General features: G+C 37.9%; 1 protein-coding gene across 2 annotated transcripts in view; it reads right to left on the bottom strand.

Annotated features, from left to right (window-relative positions):
* Window positions 1-21,619, bottom strand: part of si:ch211-51h4.2 (uncharacterized) — a 117,788-nt gene that overhangs the window by 2,399 nt on the left and 93,770 nt on the right. For both annotated transcript variants that reach the window (XM_060864784.1, XM_060864790.1), the window contains 3 exons: window positions 3,646-3,760; window positions 2,383-2,485; window positions 654-723 (listed from right to left, as the gene is read on the bottom strand). In XM_060864784.1, the coding sequence (XP_060720767.1) occupies window positions 654-723; window positions 2,383-2,485; window positions 3,646-3,760 (288 nt within the window). The remainder of the gene's footprint in view (window positions 1-653; window positions 724-2,382; window positions 2,486-3,645; window positions 3,761-21,619) is intronic.

Raw genomic sequence — 21,619 nt, 5'->3', positions numbered from 1 at the left:
GCAGAAATCGAGACTCATCAGACCAGGCAACATTTTTCCAATCTTCTATTGTCCAATTTTGGTGAGCCTGTGCGAATTGTAGCCTCAGTTTCCTGTTTTTAGCTGTCAGGAGTGGCACCCGGTGTGGTCTTCTGCTGCTGTAGCCCATCTACCTCAAATTTCGACGTGTTGTGCATTCAGAGATGCTCTTCTGCATACCTCGGTTGTAATGATTGGTTATTTGAGTTACTGTTGCCTTTCTATCAGCTCGAACCAGTCTGGCCATTCTCCTCTGACCTCTGGCATCAACAAGGCATTTGCGCCCACAGAACTGCTGCTCACTGAATATTTTCTCTTTTTCACACCATTCTCTGTAAACCCTAGAGATGGTTGTGCGTGAAAATCCCAGTAGATCAGCAGTTTCTGAAATACTCAGACCAGCCCGTCTTGTACCAACAACCATGCCATGTTCAAAGTCACTTAAATCACCTTTCTTCCCCATTCTGACGCTCGGTTTGAACTGCAGCAGATCGTCTTGACCATGTCTACATGCCTAAATGCATTTGTTTCTGCCATGTGATTGGCTGATTAGAAATTTGCGTTAATGAGCAGTTGGACAGGTGTACCTAATAAAGTGGCCGGTGAGTGTGTATCAGCTTCAAATAAACACCTACCTTTGGATCACATATAGACACAACAAAAATGATCCCAAACACCAAAAAAGACAAGAAGCCACCTGAAACGCTGAAAAGGAGAAAAATGTATTTAAACAATGACCATATTAGCATCATTTATCACACTGTAATTTACTCTGTACTGTTGTAGTCTAAAGGAAAGCCTGGACTAGATGTAATGATTGCAAAGCGTGATGGGAGATGTGGGAGAATTTTTATTCTCCAGTAAATCAGGATGACAGTAATCAATTGTCTCGAGGGCAGTTTGCAGTTTTCTCTGATAGTGTTCAGCTTCCATGTTGAGCAGCATTTCTAAAATATGTGTAAGCTGAACACATCTTGGTTAGGTGCAAATGCTAACCTTCACCCTACCTACCAGTGAGGTAGGTACCTCACCTACCTACCTACCTACCTACCTCTCAATATTATGGAGAAAATGGGGTAAAAACAAGACTTGTACAAGCAGCAGGGATATTTGAGATGTAACCGAATATGAATTATTCAGATTGCACAAATAATGCAATCTAAACAACTAGGAACAGTAGGTGAAATATACGTTTCTTAATATTGTTTATATGTTTCGTTTTTTAGAAACAGTTCTTTATTCGCTCTTTTCAGGGGAAACAAGTTAAAAGTAATGTTTTGCCGTATATCTCTCTAATACAGTTATTATACACTGACTATTGGCGCTTGACCCATTCTGCTCAGCACTGTACTGTGAAGTTGATGCGACAAATTAAGGCTGCTGCTTCATTGTAACAAATAGAACAGTTCATTTCTGTAACACAAAAAGGAAATGAAGTAATCGATTTTAGCCCGACCTCAGCACCGTCATGCTGAACTTCGGAATAAAACAATATTTCTACCATATATCTGTACAGCCAAAAGAAACATGCTTTCATTAGTTGAAGTGTTGCTACATATAGCTCATGCAGATTGTACACTGTGCACTCTATAAAAATAATCATGTAATTCATTAAAAAAAAGCATATGGTCATTTTCCATTCAACTTTCTACCAGAGGAATGGAATTTCTGTTTGTTTTGGGATGCCCATGTTCAGCATCGAATTTCTTTGTAATATCAAACTATGGCTTTATGATTAATGCATTAAATGAATTAAAGATATGTCTGTTTTTACCTAGCTTACTGGGGCAATATAATTATAGAAATGTAAAGTTATTTTTTTCAAACAAGTGTTTATATCTAAAGTAAATGGTGATATCAAGCCCGTTTCTGCACTGTGAGATGTGCTTGTTCATACAGTAAGCATCTAAAATTTGAGGTTTGAAGAATCATCACCCACTAAAATTCTGTGTAAAGTTATCAACAGAGGTAAAAACATCTCAAACGTAAAGTCAACAGCGTCCTGACTAATTTAATTAATTATTTCATAATGATTGCAAATGTCTGATAAGTGTACTGGTATAAAGTTCCTCTTTTTAGAAGAACTGATAAGTGCATCACAGATTTTTTGTAGATTCTGAAAATGTGAACACAAACTTTTTTACATGATTTTTTAAATCATAAACAAAGATCTGATGTTGCCGGTGCCAACTGGTGCAGAAATAAACAGATTCTTGATTTGGGAAAGATTTTGCTGCTTACTCTGTCACATTAGACCAAGAGAGTGTATATTTCATGACTTGAATCAATGTATGCAAATTGCTATTTGTTTTTAGAATGTGTTGCGAAATGATTTACTAATTTGAATAGCTAGAAACACTTTACCTTCTCATTCTGAGGGTGTTAAAGATTTCAGGTAAAGTCCGTGGCTGGGTTCTCAGCATCAATCCGGCGTTCATCTCCCACTGTCTGTTTACCAAGCCGTCGACTGAAAAGAGTCAAATTTTAATATGCAACTTTAACTGAAACCTTTTGATTTGGCTGTGGAGGATGAGGCAAGAATTGAAAACAGCTTTGAAGTGTTCATTACTGATACTGCTGGGGATATATTTTTTCTGACTTTCATACTTTTTCAGAAGAGCTATGTACTTGCAAGTAATGAAGGTTGTAAGTTTTTAAATAACTTTCTAAGAAAAAAGTCCTTCTCTAACCTTCCCGCATAAAAAGCAGCCTTTTTTTAAATGTCCTTGCAACATGCTGCCTTTAATAATACACTAAATCCTGAGCTTATTCCTACAACTGAACATCCCACTACGGCAGTAACGGTTAACAAGACATGCGGCCGTGTTCACTCAGATGTTGATTAATTGATCCATGCTGCCATATGCTTTCTGTTGTAATTTGTAACAAAGGCCATTCCAATCCATATCCTGATGAGCCATGCAGTGGACATAATTCATGATGACATTCTCTAGCGAGAGCTGTGTTGGAATGGACCCAGACACACACCGCAGCTTCTCAGACAAATGCATCAGGACTCTAGAAATCCAGAGGCTCTTTGAGTCAGCAATGGGCCAAGCTGAACTCTGAATGTGCTGCACTAATGGAGAATAGGGCTGGTGCCACTGCCTGATCGATTAAACTTGGTTCAAGTGTACTAATAGAATGTTATATCTCATTCTTGTCAGCAGGAAGTGTTTTCTGATGCTAATGTCATTACAGGTGCAAAGCTAATTTGCTATAATTCAATCGCTAGATCTATTTATGTAAAGAATCCTTTTCATGGTCCAAAAAAGACTCCAAATTAGACCCTATGAAAATGTGTATAAATTTTATAGTGTACCAGTTATAACAAACTGAGAAACAAAGTCTGATAAAAGTCATTACGTTGTTCTGCATTATTGTTTCTGAGGAAAACACCCAATTTCTACCATAAAATATACTTCAGTTCTTAACAATACAAATGCTATTCTTTGAACTAGTTACAAAACACTGTCGAGTTTGGAAATCCTTGTGAGGGAGATGGAGAAAATCTATTTTTTCATCTTCACAAAGATCACTCATATTTCACCTTGTTAAAATACCACAAAATTCATTAAACATTATCTTTCATGTTCCACTGCAAAGCTTTGAAAATGCAGAACATACTTGTATGCTTCATTGCTGATCCCATCACAAGGAATGACACGGTTATGCTGATGGTGATGAAGATCTGGATCAGCTCTGCCACCCACGAGAAGTGCGTGTACCTCTGATTTATGATCTGTTGAAATATAAAAACAGTCTGCCAATTTATTCATAGCGTTGAAATGCCTGTAAAATCCACTCGAGGATGAGGAAGACGATCTGTGCATGCGATCTGCTAGTACTCTACAAACACAAGTGCTCATAAACACAGCCAGAATGCTTTCAGTGCACTCATGTGAGTCATTATTTTTTCCCTTCAGGATACCTCTGTGTTTATGGTAGTGCATTATGTGTTTACTGTAATTATTTTATGAATAAACAATAAATAGTCCTTCTGTGAGTTTTGGTGCCCCAGAGCAGATTTGAGAGAGATCCTTTAAAGGTGTCTGGAGAACAGATTTTCAAACTCTCTCGATAGACTGTTAACGTGAGATGCAATACACACCTGGTGCCACCAGAGGACACTCAGTGCCTTCTATAAGAAAGACTCAGTTCAAAATGTACTCTGAGTACACACAGTCAATCGCTTGGCATTTAGTCTGCTTACAGAAGTGCAGTCTTATTAGGTAAACCTTCTGACTCTGACCAAAACTCAATGCGCTTTTTTGAACATCCATATTTATCTCCATGTACTCCCTCTCTGCTGTTATAATAAGCTCCATTCGTCTGGAAAGGATTTCCAATAGATTTTGAAGTTTGGCTGAGGGGATTTGTCCATTTAGCCAGAAGAGCATTAGTGAGGTCAGGCACTGATGTTGGGTGAGGAGTCCTGGGCTGTAGTCAGTGTTCTGGTTCAGTTCGTGTTCAGTAGAGGAGAAGTCAGGGGAGTGCAGGACACTCGAGTTCTCCTCTCCAGCCTTGGCAAACCATGTGCTTTCTGTATGTACCTCACACTGACATCATCAGCAGCAGACTGGAGACATCGCCATACTGGAACACTTCTGGGCCTCTTAGGCCACGTTCACACTGCAGGTAAAAGTGGCCCAAATCTGATTTTTTTTTTGGGGTCAAGTTACCAGGTCAGACTTCTTCAGTAGTGTGAACACTCAAATCTAGCCCAGATCAGATTTTTTCAAATCAGATTCAGACCACTTCCATATGTGGTCCTGAATCAGACCCAAATCTGATTTTTTCCAATGTGGCCGCAGTGTGAACAACCAAGGCGGATTTGATGCGACTTTTACGTCAATCTACATCGACATTCGTCACAATTATGCGCCGGCGAGTACGCAACGCAAACGTGACTACGCCTACAAAATGGATCAAATAATCAAAAGTTGCCCTCGGCATTCAAAACACTGCGTGTCTGTGCTGCCATTACACAAACATTTAGAAAGAAAAGCGAAAATGCTTACTTCCTCCATAACCTCGCCAACTTTAGCGCAACGGCGTGCTGCGTGTGACGTCATTGTTATTATTCGTTTGCGCATGTGGGTCAGTTCGAAACAGCAAACAGTTCACACTGGTATCTGATATAGGCCACATTTTAAAAGGTAATGTGAACAGCCAAACAAAAAAATCTGATCTGAGCAAAATATCCGAACTGAGCATTAAGACTTGCAGTGTGAACGCGGCTTTAGTTCCAGTGAAGGGAAATCTTAAAACTTCAGCATATAAACACATTCTAGACAATTATGTGCTTACAACTTTGTGGTAGGGAAGGAACACGTACAGGCGTGATGGTAGACGGCATTCAAAAAACATTTGGCCATATTCCTATAAGTTCAAACCAATCTGGTCATTGTCTTCTGATCTCAAACATGTTTCAACCTGCAGACCTGTTGCTCAATGGATGTTTTTTGTTTTTTTGTACTATTCTGGGTAAACTCAGAGGCTTTTGTTTGTGAAAATTAGCAGTTTCTAAAATCAGCCCATAACAGAAATGCTATGATCACACAGTCACAGAGATCTATTTTTTCCCATTCTTATGTTTGGTGTGAACAGTAACTAAAGCTCTTGACTTGTATCTGCATGATTTTAGATAACTGCATAAATGAGCAGGTGTACAGATGTTCCTATTAAAGCGACAGATGAGTGTGCTTCTGACATTTTCTTAACAGGAATGTGGATAAACTTTCAAAAAATGCATCAACGCAGGAACGACTATTATATGTAAGAAACAAACATTTTGAGCTTATTATGTTATGAGGTGAAGCAGAGCAACGGCTACCAGTCAGAATTTGTGTACAAGATTCAACAATAGCTTGTCAAACAGCAAGGTTTTTTTCTTTTTATACTAAAACAATTTGGGGGGCATGGTGGCTTAGTGGTTAGCACGTTCGCCTCACACCTCCAGGGTTGGGGGTTCGATTCCCGTCTCCACCTTGTGTGTGTGGAGTTTGCATGTTCTCCCCGTGCCTCGGGGGTTTCCTCCGGGTACTCCGGTTTCCTCCCCCGGTCCAAAGACATGCATGGTAGGTTGATTGGCATCTCTGGAAAATTGTCCATAGTGTGTGATTGCGTGAGTGAATGAGAGTGTGTGTGTGCCCTGTGATGGGTTGGCACACCGTCCAGGGTGTATCCTGCCTTGATGCCCGATGACGCCTGAGATAGGCACAGGCTCCCCGTGACCCGAGATAGTTCGGATAAGCGGTAGAAAATGAGTGAGTGAGTGAGACTACAACAATTTGCTGATGCTAACGATGTTATATGAATATATTATAATGCTTTACTTAAAATCCTTTCACCAGGTGGAGCATCCTATATACTCTATCCTTGTGCATATTGTTATTGTTATTATAGAAACATATTAGTTGGATTGCATTTCAGCTGGAACTAGTGTCCAATCAGAACCCAGCATTCAACAGAGCTGTGGTATAGTGTGGCTTTAATACATTCAGATTACAGCCTATTAGAGTAATGGAACCCCTTCTGACACCACTTTATATAGCAATATATGTATATCAGAGATACGTATATCTCTGTGTGTATATCTTCATTTCATTTATGTCTAAATATATAAAAAAAATAATTTCATTCAAATCCAAAGCATATATGACTAAACTGTGCAAGAAATTTTCATGCATGAATACAGAATAAAGCAAATGTTATCAGCCAGTGTCCCGAACACCCTGGTATGCAGGGTTTAAATGTTTTGTAGAAGGTTACAACATAACAAGCAGAGCATACAAAGCAAAGAAAAGCCAGAGCCAGAGTATCTGAATTGAAGAATCTGATATTAAAGAAGCCCATGCTTCATGATCTTTCTTTTCCTTGCCCTGGGTTGGAGAGAGATTAGCGTTCAAGATGAAGCATGCTCGTCCTCAGGGTTACATGTGTTGGAAAGGTGATGCCTTAAAATGCTACTGCTTTCTCCAGGGACAAATCGTTATGGCATTTGGGGTTTAAAACAGAAATTGTGTTTCCTTTCTGCAATGTAGGAGAAGTGATGATCTTTTAAGAAACGCCCCAAGGTCTGGGCAGAGAATTCAGATACTGAAGACTGGGGAGTGCAATTGTGTACAGTTGTGATACATGGGGGTAAAAATGAGATTCTTCTGGAGCACAGTTTTTTTTTTCTCACATTTGTGTCTGTATATGCAGGGTTTGTGATCTCCACAGGGCTTACTATTCTGAGTCATATTTGACATTTCAATCTTTCATGGCTGTCTCAACCTGGAAAATCAACCTGTGGCCCTTTCATATGTGTTTTTTCTTTTTTTTTTCAGAATAATTTTCTCAGACCAAGGATGCAGACCTAGATACCCAAACCCAAACCCAGATATTTTGCACTACAGTATCATCCATTAACAACATTAATAAAAATGTTTTTTTTTTTTTTTTAAATTTGTGTATTTACATGGATTTCATATGTTCAGAGCCATAGCTCCGACCATTCAGACTATTAAAGAAAGCTTGTTGATTAGAATTGTAACATGTATTCTCTATGGAAAATGTAATATTTTAAAATTGCAGTTTATGATTCAAATTTTAATTTTAGGCAATAGAAAGCATAGCCTTCCAGACTGACCATCCTGAACATCTCTACACCTAAACATTCATCCAGTTATTTAATCAGCCAATTGTGGGATACCAGCATAACAAATCATGTCGATAAACTAAAGAAAAACATAAGGCAGAAAAACATCTCCGCATGCACAAAATATAAAACATTGAGGATGGTCTACAACAGCAGAAAACATCAGTTTCCACTCCTGTCAGCCAAGAACATGAATCTAAGGGCTATCCTGAGCACAGACCCAGCCAAACTGGACAGCTGAAGATTAGGCAAAAATCACCTGGTCTTTTTCCAGCCTTCAGCTGTTCATTCTCAGTGAGTCTGTGCCCATGATAGCCTCAAATTCAACTTCTTGGCTGAGAAGAGTGAAATCTCACATGAGGTTCCACTCCTGTCTTCTGTTGTTGTAGTCCATCCACCTCAAGGTTAGATGTTTTGTGTGTTCTGAAATGCTTTTCTACTCAACAGGGTTGCATTTCCTTGGTTTACTACAAAATTCCTGTGAGCTCAGACGAGTGTGTGCATTTTCCTCATCAGCAAGTTGTTGATCCTCCACTCACGTGATGTTTTTTGCTTTTCTGAATATTGGTGTAAACTCTAGAGACTGTTGTGTGTGAAAATCCCAAGAGATTAGCAGTTTCTGAAATATTCAAACCAAACCAACTGGCACTACCAACCATGGCACACAAAGTCACAGAGATCACATTTTTTTATTTATTCTGATTTTGATGTGAACATTAACTGAAGTTCTTGACCAACATCTGCATGATTTTTAATAACTGCATAAATGAGCTGTATATCTGGCATTTTCTTAACAGGAACATGGCTGTTAAAAGCACAAAGAGCTTTGCAAATATGCCTACATTTGTAACTGTTCAGTAATAAGATCAAAGCAGAAATTTGCCCCTGTGAAATGGAAAAATATTCTTTTTTTAAAGAATAGTGACAGAACACATTAGAAATTGCTTAGAATTGCCAATAATAATAGTATTGTGACTGGCTGATCATAACAATTACAGAGCAATGAAGGTCACACAATCAGGCAGTTCAAACAGATAATTACATGTCAAAATTTAAGGAACTAAAACGATTTCAATTACAAGTTGATTCAGGCACTTATTATTTTTCTACAAGATGACAAAATATATTTAAACAGATTTACTCTTGTAACTACATCAAACGGTAGACTTTTGCATAAAAGCTTTGACAATCCCTCTCAATTATGAATTATTCCACCAACAACCTCAATGTCACAACATCTACAGCTAGACAGCACAGCTTTTGAAAGCCACCGTAAAAAGATGGCCAGTATATTTCTCCTGGCATTGGACAGCTGGACGAGCTTTGATCAACTGCTTGGTCTGAAACGTAAAGGAATGGAGTGGATCGAATCATCAAAAGTCATCCAAGAAAGGACTAAATGGCTGGCTGCCCCTAAATTAGATCACAAATTCTCTTGCTCACAGTGCTGTCTCACTGCAGGCCCCTGAGGCAAAGTACAGTGCTGATTATTATTTAATATCCTGATCTTTTTCATCCTATACCAAACCCTTTCACACCTGGGAATTTGGGTCCATTTACTGAAAGATAAAAGAGCTGTAAGGTTGATCAAAACGTGAGATATCAAAACTAGTCATGCGAGAACGAGAGCTGCAAGACTGGTATTAGACTGAATTATATATTTCAGAAGCTGATTCCTATCTATCTATCTATCTATCTATCTATCTATCTATCTATCTATCTATCTATCTATCTATCTATCTATCTATCTATCTATCTATCCATCCATCCATCCATCCATCCATCCATCCACACACTCTATCAGGAGGATGTATTGTCTTAATTGTATATAACACATTTATCAGAAGGATTTATTGTCTTAACTGACGAGCTCTTAGGTATAGCGTGTACTGCTTTTAACCTGGATAATGTGCCTGATGAAGATGTCAGAGGGATAAAAATATATTCCAGCTACAAGAAATGAAGTAATAACATCATTACACCAAAGAGAATGGGATCCCAGACGTCTCAGAGATTTGTAAATTAAATAAATGAAAAAATATCCCAGTTGCAGAGATACAGACCAAGTCCAACAACACAGGCTTTATATTTCTGCATATTTAACCTACAGTATATACATGTGAATATAACAATAACAATCTATAATTACACCCTCTAGTGTCACTCAAATGAGGATGGGTTCCCGTTTGAGTCTGGTTCTTCTCAAGGTTTCTTCCTCTTACATCTAAGGGAGTTTTTCCTTGCCACAGTCACCTCAAGCACCTCAGGTTGCTCATTGGGGATAAATACAAACACATTTAGATATATAAGTACAATATTAACCTTGAATTAATTGTATAAATCTTTTTATAGTGTTAACATTTTTGTACTTTTTGCAATATTTCTTATGTTCTGTAAAGCTGCTTTGAGACAATGTCCATTATTAAAAGTTCTATACAAATAAATTTGAATTGAAGTTGATTATGTAATTATTAGGCAACATTATTAGTTACATTTATATGTATTTGTACTCCACAGTATCCAGCCACAAACCTATATACTTGTCACAACCGGGGGCTGGATGGAGACAGACCCATTAGGCAGGATAGCTTCGAATGAAAGGGGGTTTAATAAATAATGAACACAGGTACAAAAACATGACGAGAACTGAAATAAAACAGATGACGACACTTAACATAGACTAAACATGACACCGGATATAACACAACTAATGATTCCGCGCTGCCTTCAGCAACGCGGCTCACTTAAATACTATACAGATAATGACAACATTAGGAACAGGTGATGAAACAGGGAGGAGCAGATGAAGGCGGGGCAGACACGTGACAACAACAATAGCACATGGCCAAAAGTCCGGGCTGAGTCATGACAATACTAAAGTTCGAAATTCAGTTACTAATTTTAAATGTGCTCAAATTTTATCAGTAAAATGTAAATGTTTGTAACTAACTGTGTTGTAAAAATGTTGTGTCTTCATATGAAATATACTGTAATTTAAATACTGTAACGTTACTTTTAGAAAATTTTAAAGCACCTAATGTTTTAAAGCACCTATACAAATTTGTGTAATATACTAAGCAAGAAAGATCCACAAGACAAGTGGAAGATATTGCAATAGTGATGATTCACCCATCCATTTTCTGTACTGCTTATCCTACACACGGTCATGAGAAAACTGGAACCAATCCCAGGGGACTTTCGGGACAAGGCAGGGGACAACCTTGATGGGAAGCCAATCCATAACAGGACACAAAAACACACATATACACAACCCACACGTAACTGCATTCAACTACGGACAATTTACAGATGCCACACAGCTTACAACACGTCTTTGGATGGCGGGAGGTGACCAGAGTGCTCACAGGAAACCCATGAAGTACAGAGAGTACATGCACTCCATGCACAGACTCCTTGCTAACCACTAAGACCCCAATGCTCCATGTGGACAAAAGAAAAACCACGCTCACTATAACCTCTCACTGTGGGGCTCAGATCTAAACTATAATTCACATACGCTTCAGTCTGGTGCTAGTTTTTTTAGTGAGATTGTGCCAAAGAGGTCAATGTCTCATGTTTTCCTCTGCTGTGTCACTGCTGTGTTTCCCGATATCCCATTTGACAGACACGCAGCTGCATGAGGTGTAGATGAAGATTGCCAGGACATGCTTTTGAAATGTTTTTGAAACTATGCACCATTGCAGAGGCGGTAAACATGGCAAACAACCCGATGACTGGTGACAGAAATGTGGAAAATGCACACATGTGCGACTCATCTATGAGACACTAGCAGGACAAAGTGACATCTATATGGCTTGCTTTCTTGCTTTACAAAAAAGTTATACTTTCCTTTCTCTCGCCTCACATTGTTGTTTGGTTGAACAGGTGCTCTGTTTGCTGTGTAATGATCCCTCCAATCCTACAACAGATCAGCACCAGGTTTACTCAATTTATAATAAACTGTAACTTTGCCCATGCAGTTCCACAAAAAAGGTTGGTGACCAACACAGCTTAACCTGAATGTGTTCACCCAAGCTTAGACCCGATCTTAGACCGTAGATCTTTTAGATCCACCAATTTGTAAAACTGCAGGCTGTTTTTACTCAGTGCAATCATTCAGATCTGCTTATGACTCATTGCATACAATTTCTAGACAGAAATGCTTGTAAAAATTGCATCCATGTAGTGCATAACTGTCTACTAGTTTCAAAACAAGGTGAAATAAAGTTGGCTCTTCAAATACATGACTGTCTGTCTGGATGTATTTTTGCAACAACATGTCAGACCCAGAATCAGACTGAAACGTTGCACTTTATTTGACTTTTTTTTTTGCCTCACCAAATGTCCTGTTCCTTCAATTAAAAATTATGCATAATTGTTGCATCTTTGGTACTTGCTGCAAACTAGAGAAATTGTAGCTAATTTTTAGAATCACTTTTAGAAATTTCTTTGTATTTAGTTGGTCCCCATTTTTGCTTTAATGACAGTGCACACTCAAGCTGGTATGGACTTTACAAGTTTATTTAAAACCTCACGATTGACTTGAGATTCGGTCCATCAGAGGGTTGTTTGATTATACGCTTCAATAGAATCTGACCTTTTGTACAAAGTAGTTACCAGGATCAATCTTGCAGAAATAATGCAGAATCCTGAATATCAAATATTCAAGATTTTGAACATTTACTTTCTTTGTTTTAAAATATTCCAAACTGTTTATTTCCAATTAATTAAAAAAAATAATAATTCTTATACATACACCCCGTGTCTATAATATATAACATATATTGTACAATATATAACCTTATACAGATAACAAAATTGGTCTAAACCAAAAACCTTGTAAACCTACTGCTGTAACCTAAGGGAGACGCGTGTGGACATGGGTGCTTCTACTGTCTGCTAGTAGTGCTGAGAAAGTCCCAGCTCGCTGCAGCTCAAACGTTTTTTTGATTACTGCACTATCCACTGTACTGTCTAGAATCTCCTGAACTTCCAGATCTCTGTGGTGTTTTCTTTAACCCCAGAATCAGCTGGGGACGGCTGCCTGAAGCAAGATGAGAGGCTCTACTCTCTCTCTCTCTCTCTCTCTTTCTCTCTGTATGTGTGTACTATTAGAAGCGGCTAGTATCCAAGCATCTCAGCTCAAACATACTTATGATAAGGATACTGTAGTTGTAGATGATGTTGTTGCTTTTAACCCATCTTTCCTGATATAAGATAAAAAGGAAACTACCTTGTCAGACCAGGGTTTGTATGCTTGATAATGTTTATATGTTTATACACATAATATGAGGTATTTTATGACAATACCAGACTAAGTAGTAGTTACCATAATATTCACTAAGCCCTTGTGACAGATGAAATGGTAGATCAGTAGTTAAGACACACTTAGACACGCTTACTCATCGACAGGTTGCTATTTCAAATCCCACCACTGACAAGCTTCTACTCTTGGGCCCTTGAGTAAGGTCCTTAACCCTCAAATGCTCAGAGGTAAATGGTTAAGGGGGTCTGCTAAATGGCATAAATAAAATCAAGAGTCTCTTACAAACACTACAATATGCTATCTTGTGACACCCGGAAGGAGGAGATACATGTGTACTGACACTAGAGACTGAGAGAAATCTTTAGCTTATAAAGAAAGATATGTTTTTAATGGATTAATAATAATGTATTAGAAATACTCTCAGCTTCTGACTAATTAAATTTGAGAATTCCACAAAACCCAGAAGAAAAAGTTATATTCCAAGCCCATGTATTCCCAAACACTCGACTGACTTTCTTTTTACTTTGTCACTGTCGAAGTAACTTTGCGATAGAGATATGAATCCTTGAATTAAACACAAGGGATCTTCCATCATTACAGCAAAACTGTGCATAGGGTCAGAACTGCAGCTGATATATCTGTCATTTGACTTTTTCTTCTTCTTCTTTTTTTTTTTTATAAATCTTACACTGGGTCTCTTTTGACTGGAACTTCACATTTGCTCAAAGACAGTACTGCAGACTGCCTCTGTACATCTTCCTATCTCACTTTTTGTCATTGTATCCTGACATGTGTCAGAAGGATGTGGTGGCTCCAGACACACTCTGAACCATCAGGGGAATAATACGAATCAGAAGTATATGAAGAATAAAAAGAATCAGAGGTTTAAGGTAAAAAGCTTCCTTGCTGATGTTCTCTTACCATTTTTCCTTTTGTCTGCTGAAGAGCAAGAGTTTGCCTTTTTAGCCCTGTGATTTTCCAGAGGGGTAAAGCTCAGGAGGTTTGAGAGTCCAAATGGCAAGAACTCGCTGACAAATGGTAATGGAGGTGAAATTAAGAGGATAAAAGCGTTGGTATCACATTACCCACTTTTGCTAAGCTCTCACAAGTCTCAGGGCTGTGAAGAGAAGCCCTGATATATACAAAATGGGGAACATTTGGCTTAAACTTTGCCTGAGGCATGAGAGTAAGCTAACCAGCACAAGATGTCCTTTTGATTAAGAAAACGTGTCCCTCAGGTGAGAATTTCAACTCCGAATTTTAATGCTTCAGCAATTTCCATAAAAGAGACATCATAGGAAGTTCTCCTGGTTGCTGATTATTGATTTGCATTAAAATGTTGGAAGCCTGAGATAAATATAGACAGCAAGCGAGGATATTAAAGCAAAAAATTACACTACACCAACACCAGGACTTTTAGTGACAGGTTCACATTTTTACGTTGCTGCGTGTTACTGCACCACAACACTCCGTTTGCTGAACTGCAATTCTATACAGTTTCTGTGTATACTGTATGTAGTCATGTAAAAAATGTATGTCATAAGAACAAACTATTAGCAAGTAACCATATTTAAGTTTATAATGACGCTTTGAAATCTTTTTATACGTACAGTGCATAAGATGTTTGGGTTGAAACAGTAAACATGACCAATAATAATAATAATAATAATAATAATAATAATAATAATAATAATAATAATAAACAACTTTATTCTAATATGAAAAAAGCTCACAAAGCTCTATTAATTTCTGTCATGTCTAAACTAGTGACTGCAGACGTCATACTGACATCATGCTGCTACGCAGCAGAGCAGACAGTAGCAATCTTGCTAGTTAAGTTAGTAAGGCAGAAAACACTCATCTGATCAAGAAGCTAGTTAGCCTGTCAACACAAATCGGCTTACAATAACACTAATGAGATAATAATATAATGTGAAACAGCCTGGACCATGAAATTAGTAAACAAGCTTTTCACCCTGTCATTTAGTTAGATATTTAAAGTAAGCAGGTTAGCTTTTCACCAATAGGCTACGGGCTGCATGAAGCCCCAGAAAGCACTGAGAATATTCCACTGAGAGATCAGAGTAGAGCATCCATTTCTGTTGTTACAACAAGACTGATCTTTGCTGGCTAGCTCACTGTGTCAGCTCAGCACGGTGTAACACTGCAGCATTGAAACTGTTAAGCTCTTGTTAGAGCATGAGTGGTTTTGCTCTTTCACCTACTACTCAGTAAATGACACAGAATTTTTTATAACACTATTCCCCATCTCTTCTATACAGAAGGGATGATGATACCAGCAGCAGATATAAAGATACTCTTTAGAGCATTGGATATGGTTTAGAATGCAGCCTTGAATGTGTGTTCACTTCATGCCACATTTAGCAACAGCTGGTCGTGATAGATATTATAGATGGGATAACATCTAATATCTAAACTGAAACTATAAGAAACTAGAATAAACATTTTGTTCTTGTTTATGTGCATCTTCTCAATCATTGCTAATGATGTGTTGAGCATGTCAGCAACATGAGCTAAAAATAATAAGCACCTGAGTAAGTGCAGTCAAATCAATGGCATTTTATTTATAAAGAACGTCATATAATGTCACATTAAATACACTCATCAAACTAAGAATATAATCAAGTCAAAGAAAAATAAGTTGGAAATAAAACTGGCTAATTAGAAAGGGGATTTTTTTCCATAGTTTAGGACCCTGCGATTAGCTCAATCACCCTGTGTCTTTGTATGGCACCTGGCACAGATAGAAGAAATTGGTTCCAAGATCTTAGTGTTCTGCTAGCAAAGCTGCTAATCCTCTATGTAGTCATAACTTTCCTCACATATAAGTTGTGTTTTATAAATCCGTCTGAAAAATCAATTAAAAATGTTTCCTTGTGCTCCTTATTTAAAAAAAAAACATTGTTTAAACTGATTAACCTGTTACTGCACAAGACCAAAAAAAGCTATCTGTACAATTCTGTATTACTAGAAAAAACAAGACTGTCTGTAAATAGAACATAGAAATATAGAGATTGTAGCAATGTTGCCTCATAGATTCAGGGTCCCCAATTTGCTCCTGAGCTCTGGTTACTGGCTTTGACTAGTTTTGCAGGTTTTCCCTATGATTCTCAAGTTTCTGCCAACCTCTCAAAGCAAGCAGAAAGTGGATTGACGAGGTTTGACTAGGTGTGAATGTGACTGCATGCTATAAATTTGTATGCATGGTAGGGGTAAATTCCCAACTGACACACCATGTTCCTCGGAAAGGCTCTGTATTCATAAAACCCCAACCAGGAAAAAACAGGTGAATGAATGAATGAATGAATGAATGAAATGAGACATAAAATCACAAATCTACTCATATTACCACACTGACACCAGTGCCATGCATGTTATACCCGACAAGTCTGGGAATAACGAGGAGTGTGTACAGATCCAGTTTGTGAGAACAAAAGTGAGCCTCTGTGGGCAAGTCTATCCAGCAGCTGGTGAACAATAACAGAGTATCATGATCACCTCCCGAGAGCGAGTGGCAGTTTGCATAGTGGGGAGCAGGAACAGCACTGTGAAGCCTTGTTCCCAAAGCCTGTAGCAATGCCTGAATAATTGATGCAGTGCTGGGAATGTTGATAACAGACCGAACCCATTACACATGTCATGATCAATGGCTTAACCTCAGATCTTTGTCATAAGCTTTTATCATGTTTACACTGACAGAATCTGTGTCTAGAGTTGCTTGACATTGCCCTATAATATCATATATTTAATTGCTTCGATATATATTTACCAGAACGCAAGCTCTACAGTAGTTCATAAAAAAACAAAAGCAAATTACGTGGGTGGAATGTATACAAAATAAGTATCCTGAAATACTGTACCAGAGACTCGAGACACAACAAATGGCAAGTTTCATAACTTATGCAAATTTATTCTGCAAAAAGATGCATAGGAAATCAGCTAAATGTTTCTAAGTCCAACAACAACCTGTCTAGCGTGTGTTGTTCCCATGAGCTAATCATTATAAAGGGAGAGAAGTAGTAAAATTTACCTTAATTCTGAAATGTGGACACAAAGCAGAAGCATTTCTATATAGTCGTTTCTTTATGAAGGTTGATAAAGATGTAACCCAACAGTATTCAGAACGAACCTATGATGTGTTCTAAACAGATACAAATATCAGAAAGAACACTACATGCTTTTAGAAGGCTAGACAGAAACATTTTAGAGGATTGAAACTGAGAACCAGAATTTTTCCTTTTCATACATATGTGAGCTTATTGCAGTTAGAGTTGTTGTGTGATGCATTCACAATGTTCATTCCTTCATCCTTAGTACCTACCTGGTCTGGGTTTTAGTGGCTCAAATTATACCTTAAGATTGATTATTGTTTGGGGAACAGAAGCAACTAAATTTATGATTAAATATTGTAGAAAATATTGTACCTAATACAGTAGGTACAAACAAAAATGATAATTTCCAAAGCACGAATATTCAGAGATTCATTCTATAACATAAAATACATCAGTAATAACCCACTTGTGATCGGTTGCTAACAAGTAGCTAATGGGACTACAGAGATTATGAGGGAAATAATATGCCTTCAAATGGAACAGGAAAACGCACTACAGCCTCAAACTTTTCATTCATTCAGATTCATCCACAAAAAGAGCAGAATGGATCCTTATCGGGGAACATTTTTTAAAATAAATAATGAACGAGTTGAAATCTTACTGCTTACATTGTAGTTCTAGCCTAATGTTAGTGGTAATGTCAGGAAAGTGTATTTAGGCTTCAAAATGCTAAAAGTTGTGTTCATTATTGAAGATCATCATGATGAATAAAACATGTAAAAATCATAAATGTTTGTCAGTCATAGCACTTATTTTCTGCATTAATCCAAAAGCCAGTGAAAAAAATCTGTTAGCTTTTTATCAACGGAACCACCACGATGCAAACCTCCTGGTTGGGGTACAAAAATACGTCATCCCTACAGCACTCAAGATATAAGTCAGTGTGTGATACACTTCAATGGACTGATGTATCCGTGCCTTGCACCCAGCGTTGGGATAGGCTGATCAGGATAAAGAAGTTATTGAGGATAAATGAATGATATAGAATAATTTGTCATTGTTTTTCATCACAAAAGACAAAAACATGGCTCGAAGCTTTCCAGTTTAACAGTGATCATCATTCACTCATTACTCATGTCTACTGCGCTTCTTGTTTCAGGCTCTTTCCTGATGAATACCAGACTCCTGTCCTGCTGTATTACCTTCTGCTGAGATCAGCCTAAGGGAATCTCACTGCACCATGCTAATCTACATAATTTCCTCTCAGACTGTGTAGTTTCACATTGAAAAGCTTTCCTAATGGCATACACTGAGATTGAGGCTAAGCAGCTCACTAACAATGTGTCTGTCTCTGAGTTTGTGTGAATCAAAACTGTACATTTTGCCTATCTAAAAACATTGTATAGCATTTTTTATTATCAGTGCTTTCTATACAAAATGTGTAATTTGACGAGTGATATGGAATTTCAAGTTAGTGGTACAACAGACTTGAGCAAACTATGTATATAGGCAAAGGTTTGTGGACACCTGACCAACCCTATGTATGTGTGCATCACATTCTTACCTCCAGTCTTATAGGCAGATTCTCTACTAGATTTTGGAGCATGGGTATGGGGAGAAGATCATTAGTGGGGTTAGGCATTGATGGCAGGCAAGGAGCTATCTTATAGAGCTCTCTTTGTGCAGAGGTGCATTATTATGCTGGAAACTGTTTGACAACTTAGTGCTTCCAACTTTCTGGCAACAGTCTGTAGAAGACCCACGTGTGTTCTACGATGTGATGGTCAGGTGTCCACATGCGTTTCACCTTATAGTATCATTTGTACTGTAGTCCGTTGGAATTAATGTTAGTGTGATGATTTAGCAAGGCACAGTTTTATTCCAGGTCCTGTTTGATAACTAGATCCTAACTTGTTTTGTCCATCGATGCAAGGCTTGCTGAAAGAAACTATATAATAAAGGGGAAAATAGATTTGGGCTGGAATTATCTTTTAAATCTGTCCGTAAATGAACTGAGCTGAATGCTGCTGACTCACTGCAAGCCTGAAAATCATGGCTGAAGTCAGGGAGCTTGAGAGGCATCTATATTTTTTACATGTAGCATATGTAGACAAGCTCTGAGAAACATTTTACACAGGAAAATGAATTGATATTTTTACATTGGAATGTATTGGGATAATAGAGTGAACAGCAAAGAAAATCCCTTTCAAATGTAAACTGGAAAAGAAACAAGAGCTTTATAAGTATATAAAATAAATTTTAATTGAAAATGTCTGAAGATTAGGGAAACAGATACTCCTAAAACCTTACAGCATCTGAACTTTGTGTGCCAGCAGATATCAGTTCCAGTGAACACAACAGAGACAGGTGATTTGCACAAGTGAAGCAGTGGTGCATTGGATACTGTTTCTGATTACAGATAAGAGGATTCTAGGTTGGACTTCTGACTGCATCATAATTGTTTAATGGAGCAGCACTGGGTCAGTGGTTAAGACTGTGGCTTAGTGATAAATAAACCATTAGTTTTAAGTTTTAAGAGAGTCTGGATTCTCTCAAGGGGTTTATCCTTGCAACTTGCTCATTATGGCTCTAAATCTTCTGTTTGCTTTGGTAAAATGTTCATTGTTAAATGTTCTATTAAATCCACAATGGAAACCAGGATTGTAATTAAATGCTTCAAACCTCTAGATCAGTTGAAACAGGTTCCAGAGAAGTAAAAAAACAATCAGCAGATGACAGTTTTGGATATTCCAGTTTACACTGTGTGCAAAGTGTAATTATTGGCAAGTGAGTATTTTGACCATATCATCATTTTTGTATGCATATTTTCTAACTCTAAGCTGTATAAACTTGTATATTTATTGAATTTAAGCATATTGGGTGATGTGTATTTGTGTATTATCAAGGTGTACATAATTATTAGGCAGCGTCTTTTCCTCAGGCAAAATGGGGCCAAAAAAAGAGATTTAACTGACACATCAGTTAAAAAGTCAAAAGTTGATCACAGAACCACCAAACGTTTTGTTGCAAATAATCAATAGGGTTGCAAGAAACGTTGAGAAAAAAAGACAAAAATAACTGCCAAAGATTTGAGAAGAATCAAAGGTGAAGCTACCAGGAACCCATTATCCTTCAGTACTGACATGTTCCAGAACTGCCACCTACCTGGAGTGCCCAGAAATACAAGGTGCTCTGTGCTCAGAGACATGGCGAAGGTAAGGAAGGCTGAAACCTGACCACCACTGAACAAGACACATAAGTTGAAACATCAAGACTGTGTCAAGAAATATCTGAAGTAAGATTTTTCAAAGGTTTTATGGACTGATGAGATGAGAGTTACACCTTGAAGGACCAGTTAGATGGCGGGCAGTAACGGGCACAGAGCTCCACTCCACTCACATGCCAACAAGGTGGAGGTGAGGTACTGGGATGGGCTGGTATTATTAAAGATGAGCTAGTTGGACCTTTCTGGGTTTAAGATGGACTCAAAATCAACTTCCAATCCTTTTTAGAAGACACTTTCTTCAACAGTGGTACATCAGAAAATCTGCATCTTTAAAGAAGACCATTCAAGAATGACTTTTATGCAGGACTTTTATCCATCGCATTCATCAAAGTACACCACTGAGTGGATAGCAGGTAAAGGCCTTAAAGATGAAAGAATAATGACATGACCCCCCTTCCTCACCTGACCTCAACCCTATTGAGAACTTCTGAGCCCTTCTAAAATGAGAGATTTATGATGAATGAAAACTGAACACAACTCTGAACAGTGTCTGGGAGACTGTGGTTGCTGCTGCGCAATAAGTTGATCCTCAACAGATCAAGAAGCAGATCAATAATAAAAATGAATCTTTAAAAATACAACTTGCCTAATAATTGTGCACACAGTGTAGTAAATTCTTGGGGCTGCACAATAAGAAAAACAGGAACTGAGTAAAATGTGGAGGTGACTCATTGAGAATTTGGTGCTGTGTTGTGGCTGGTGGTCCAGGGGCTTTTTGTGAAGACTGACAGCATCATGAATTCAGCTAAGCACCAGCATAAATTAGTTGTGGCAGCCATGGTTTGTAGGCTATAGCTTGTCCATAGATGGCACTAATCACCTGAAACATACATCATTTTAATGAAAGATACCATTCTTCAATTCAACAGTATGTTATATATTTTCTTCCTTTTAAACAGTGCAATAAATGTAAAAAACGTTTCAAGCCACAAGCAGCAAATTGATGCAACAGAAAGTGAGAACGTTCTCCATATCCTGTACTGTATATATCTTCATATCATATATTCTTGGCAGATATGATGGTGCTGATGGTGTTCTGCAGGTTGGTATCAATACATACAGGAGCAAAAGTTCTCTGAAATGTAATATGCAATGCCGATCTAAAATTAATGGAATCAATAGCAAAGGTAAACAATATAAGAACAGAATTTCATAGTCAACCCCAGCCACCACCCTACTGTGTTCCCTTGATGTCATGCCTGTCTTCTGTATTTACTCTAATATGATTTATTTTCCTTTATTTTATCATGAATTTTGAAATATCACCCTTAGTGAATAACATTTTTCCAGCCTGGATCGATGTTGCTATTGACTTTTCTCTCCATTTTACA

Source organism: Tachysurus vachellii, chromosome 1 (assembly GCF_030014155.1).
Source record: "Tachysurus vachellii isolate PV-2020 chromosome 1, HZAU_Pvac_v1, whole genome shotgun sequence".
Lineage (NCBI taxonomy): Eukaryota > Metazoa > Chordata > Actinopteri > Siluriformes > Bagridae > Tachysurus > Tachysurus vachellii.
This window is presented reverse-complemented; position numbering and strand designations above follow the sequence as displayed.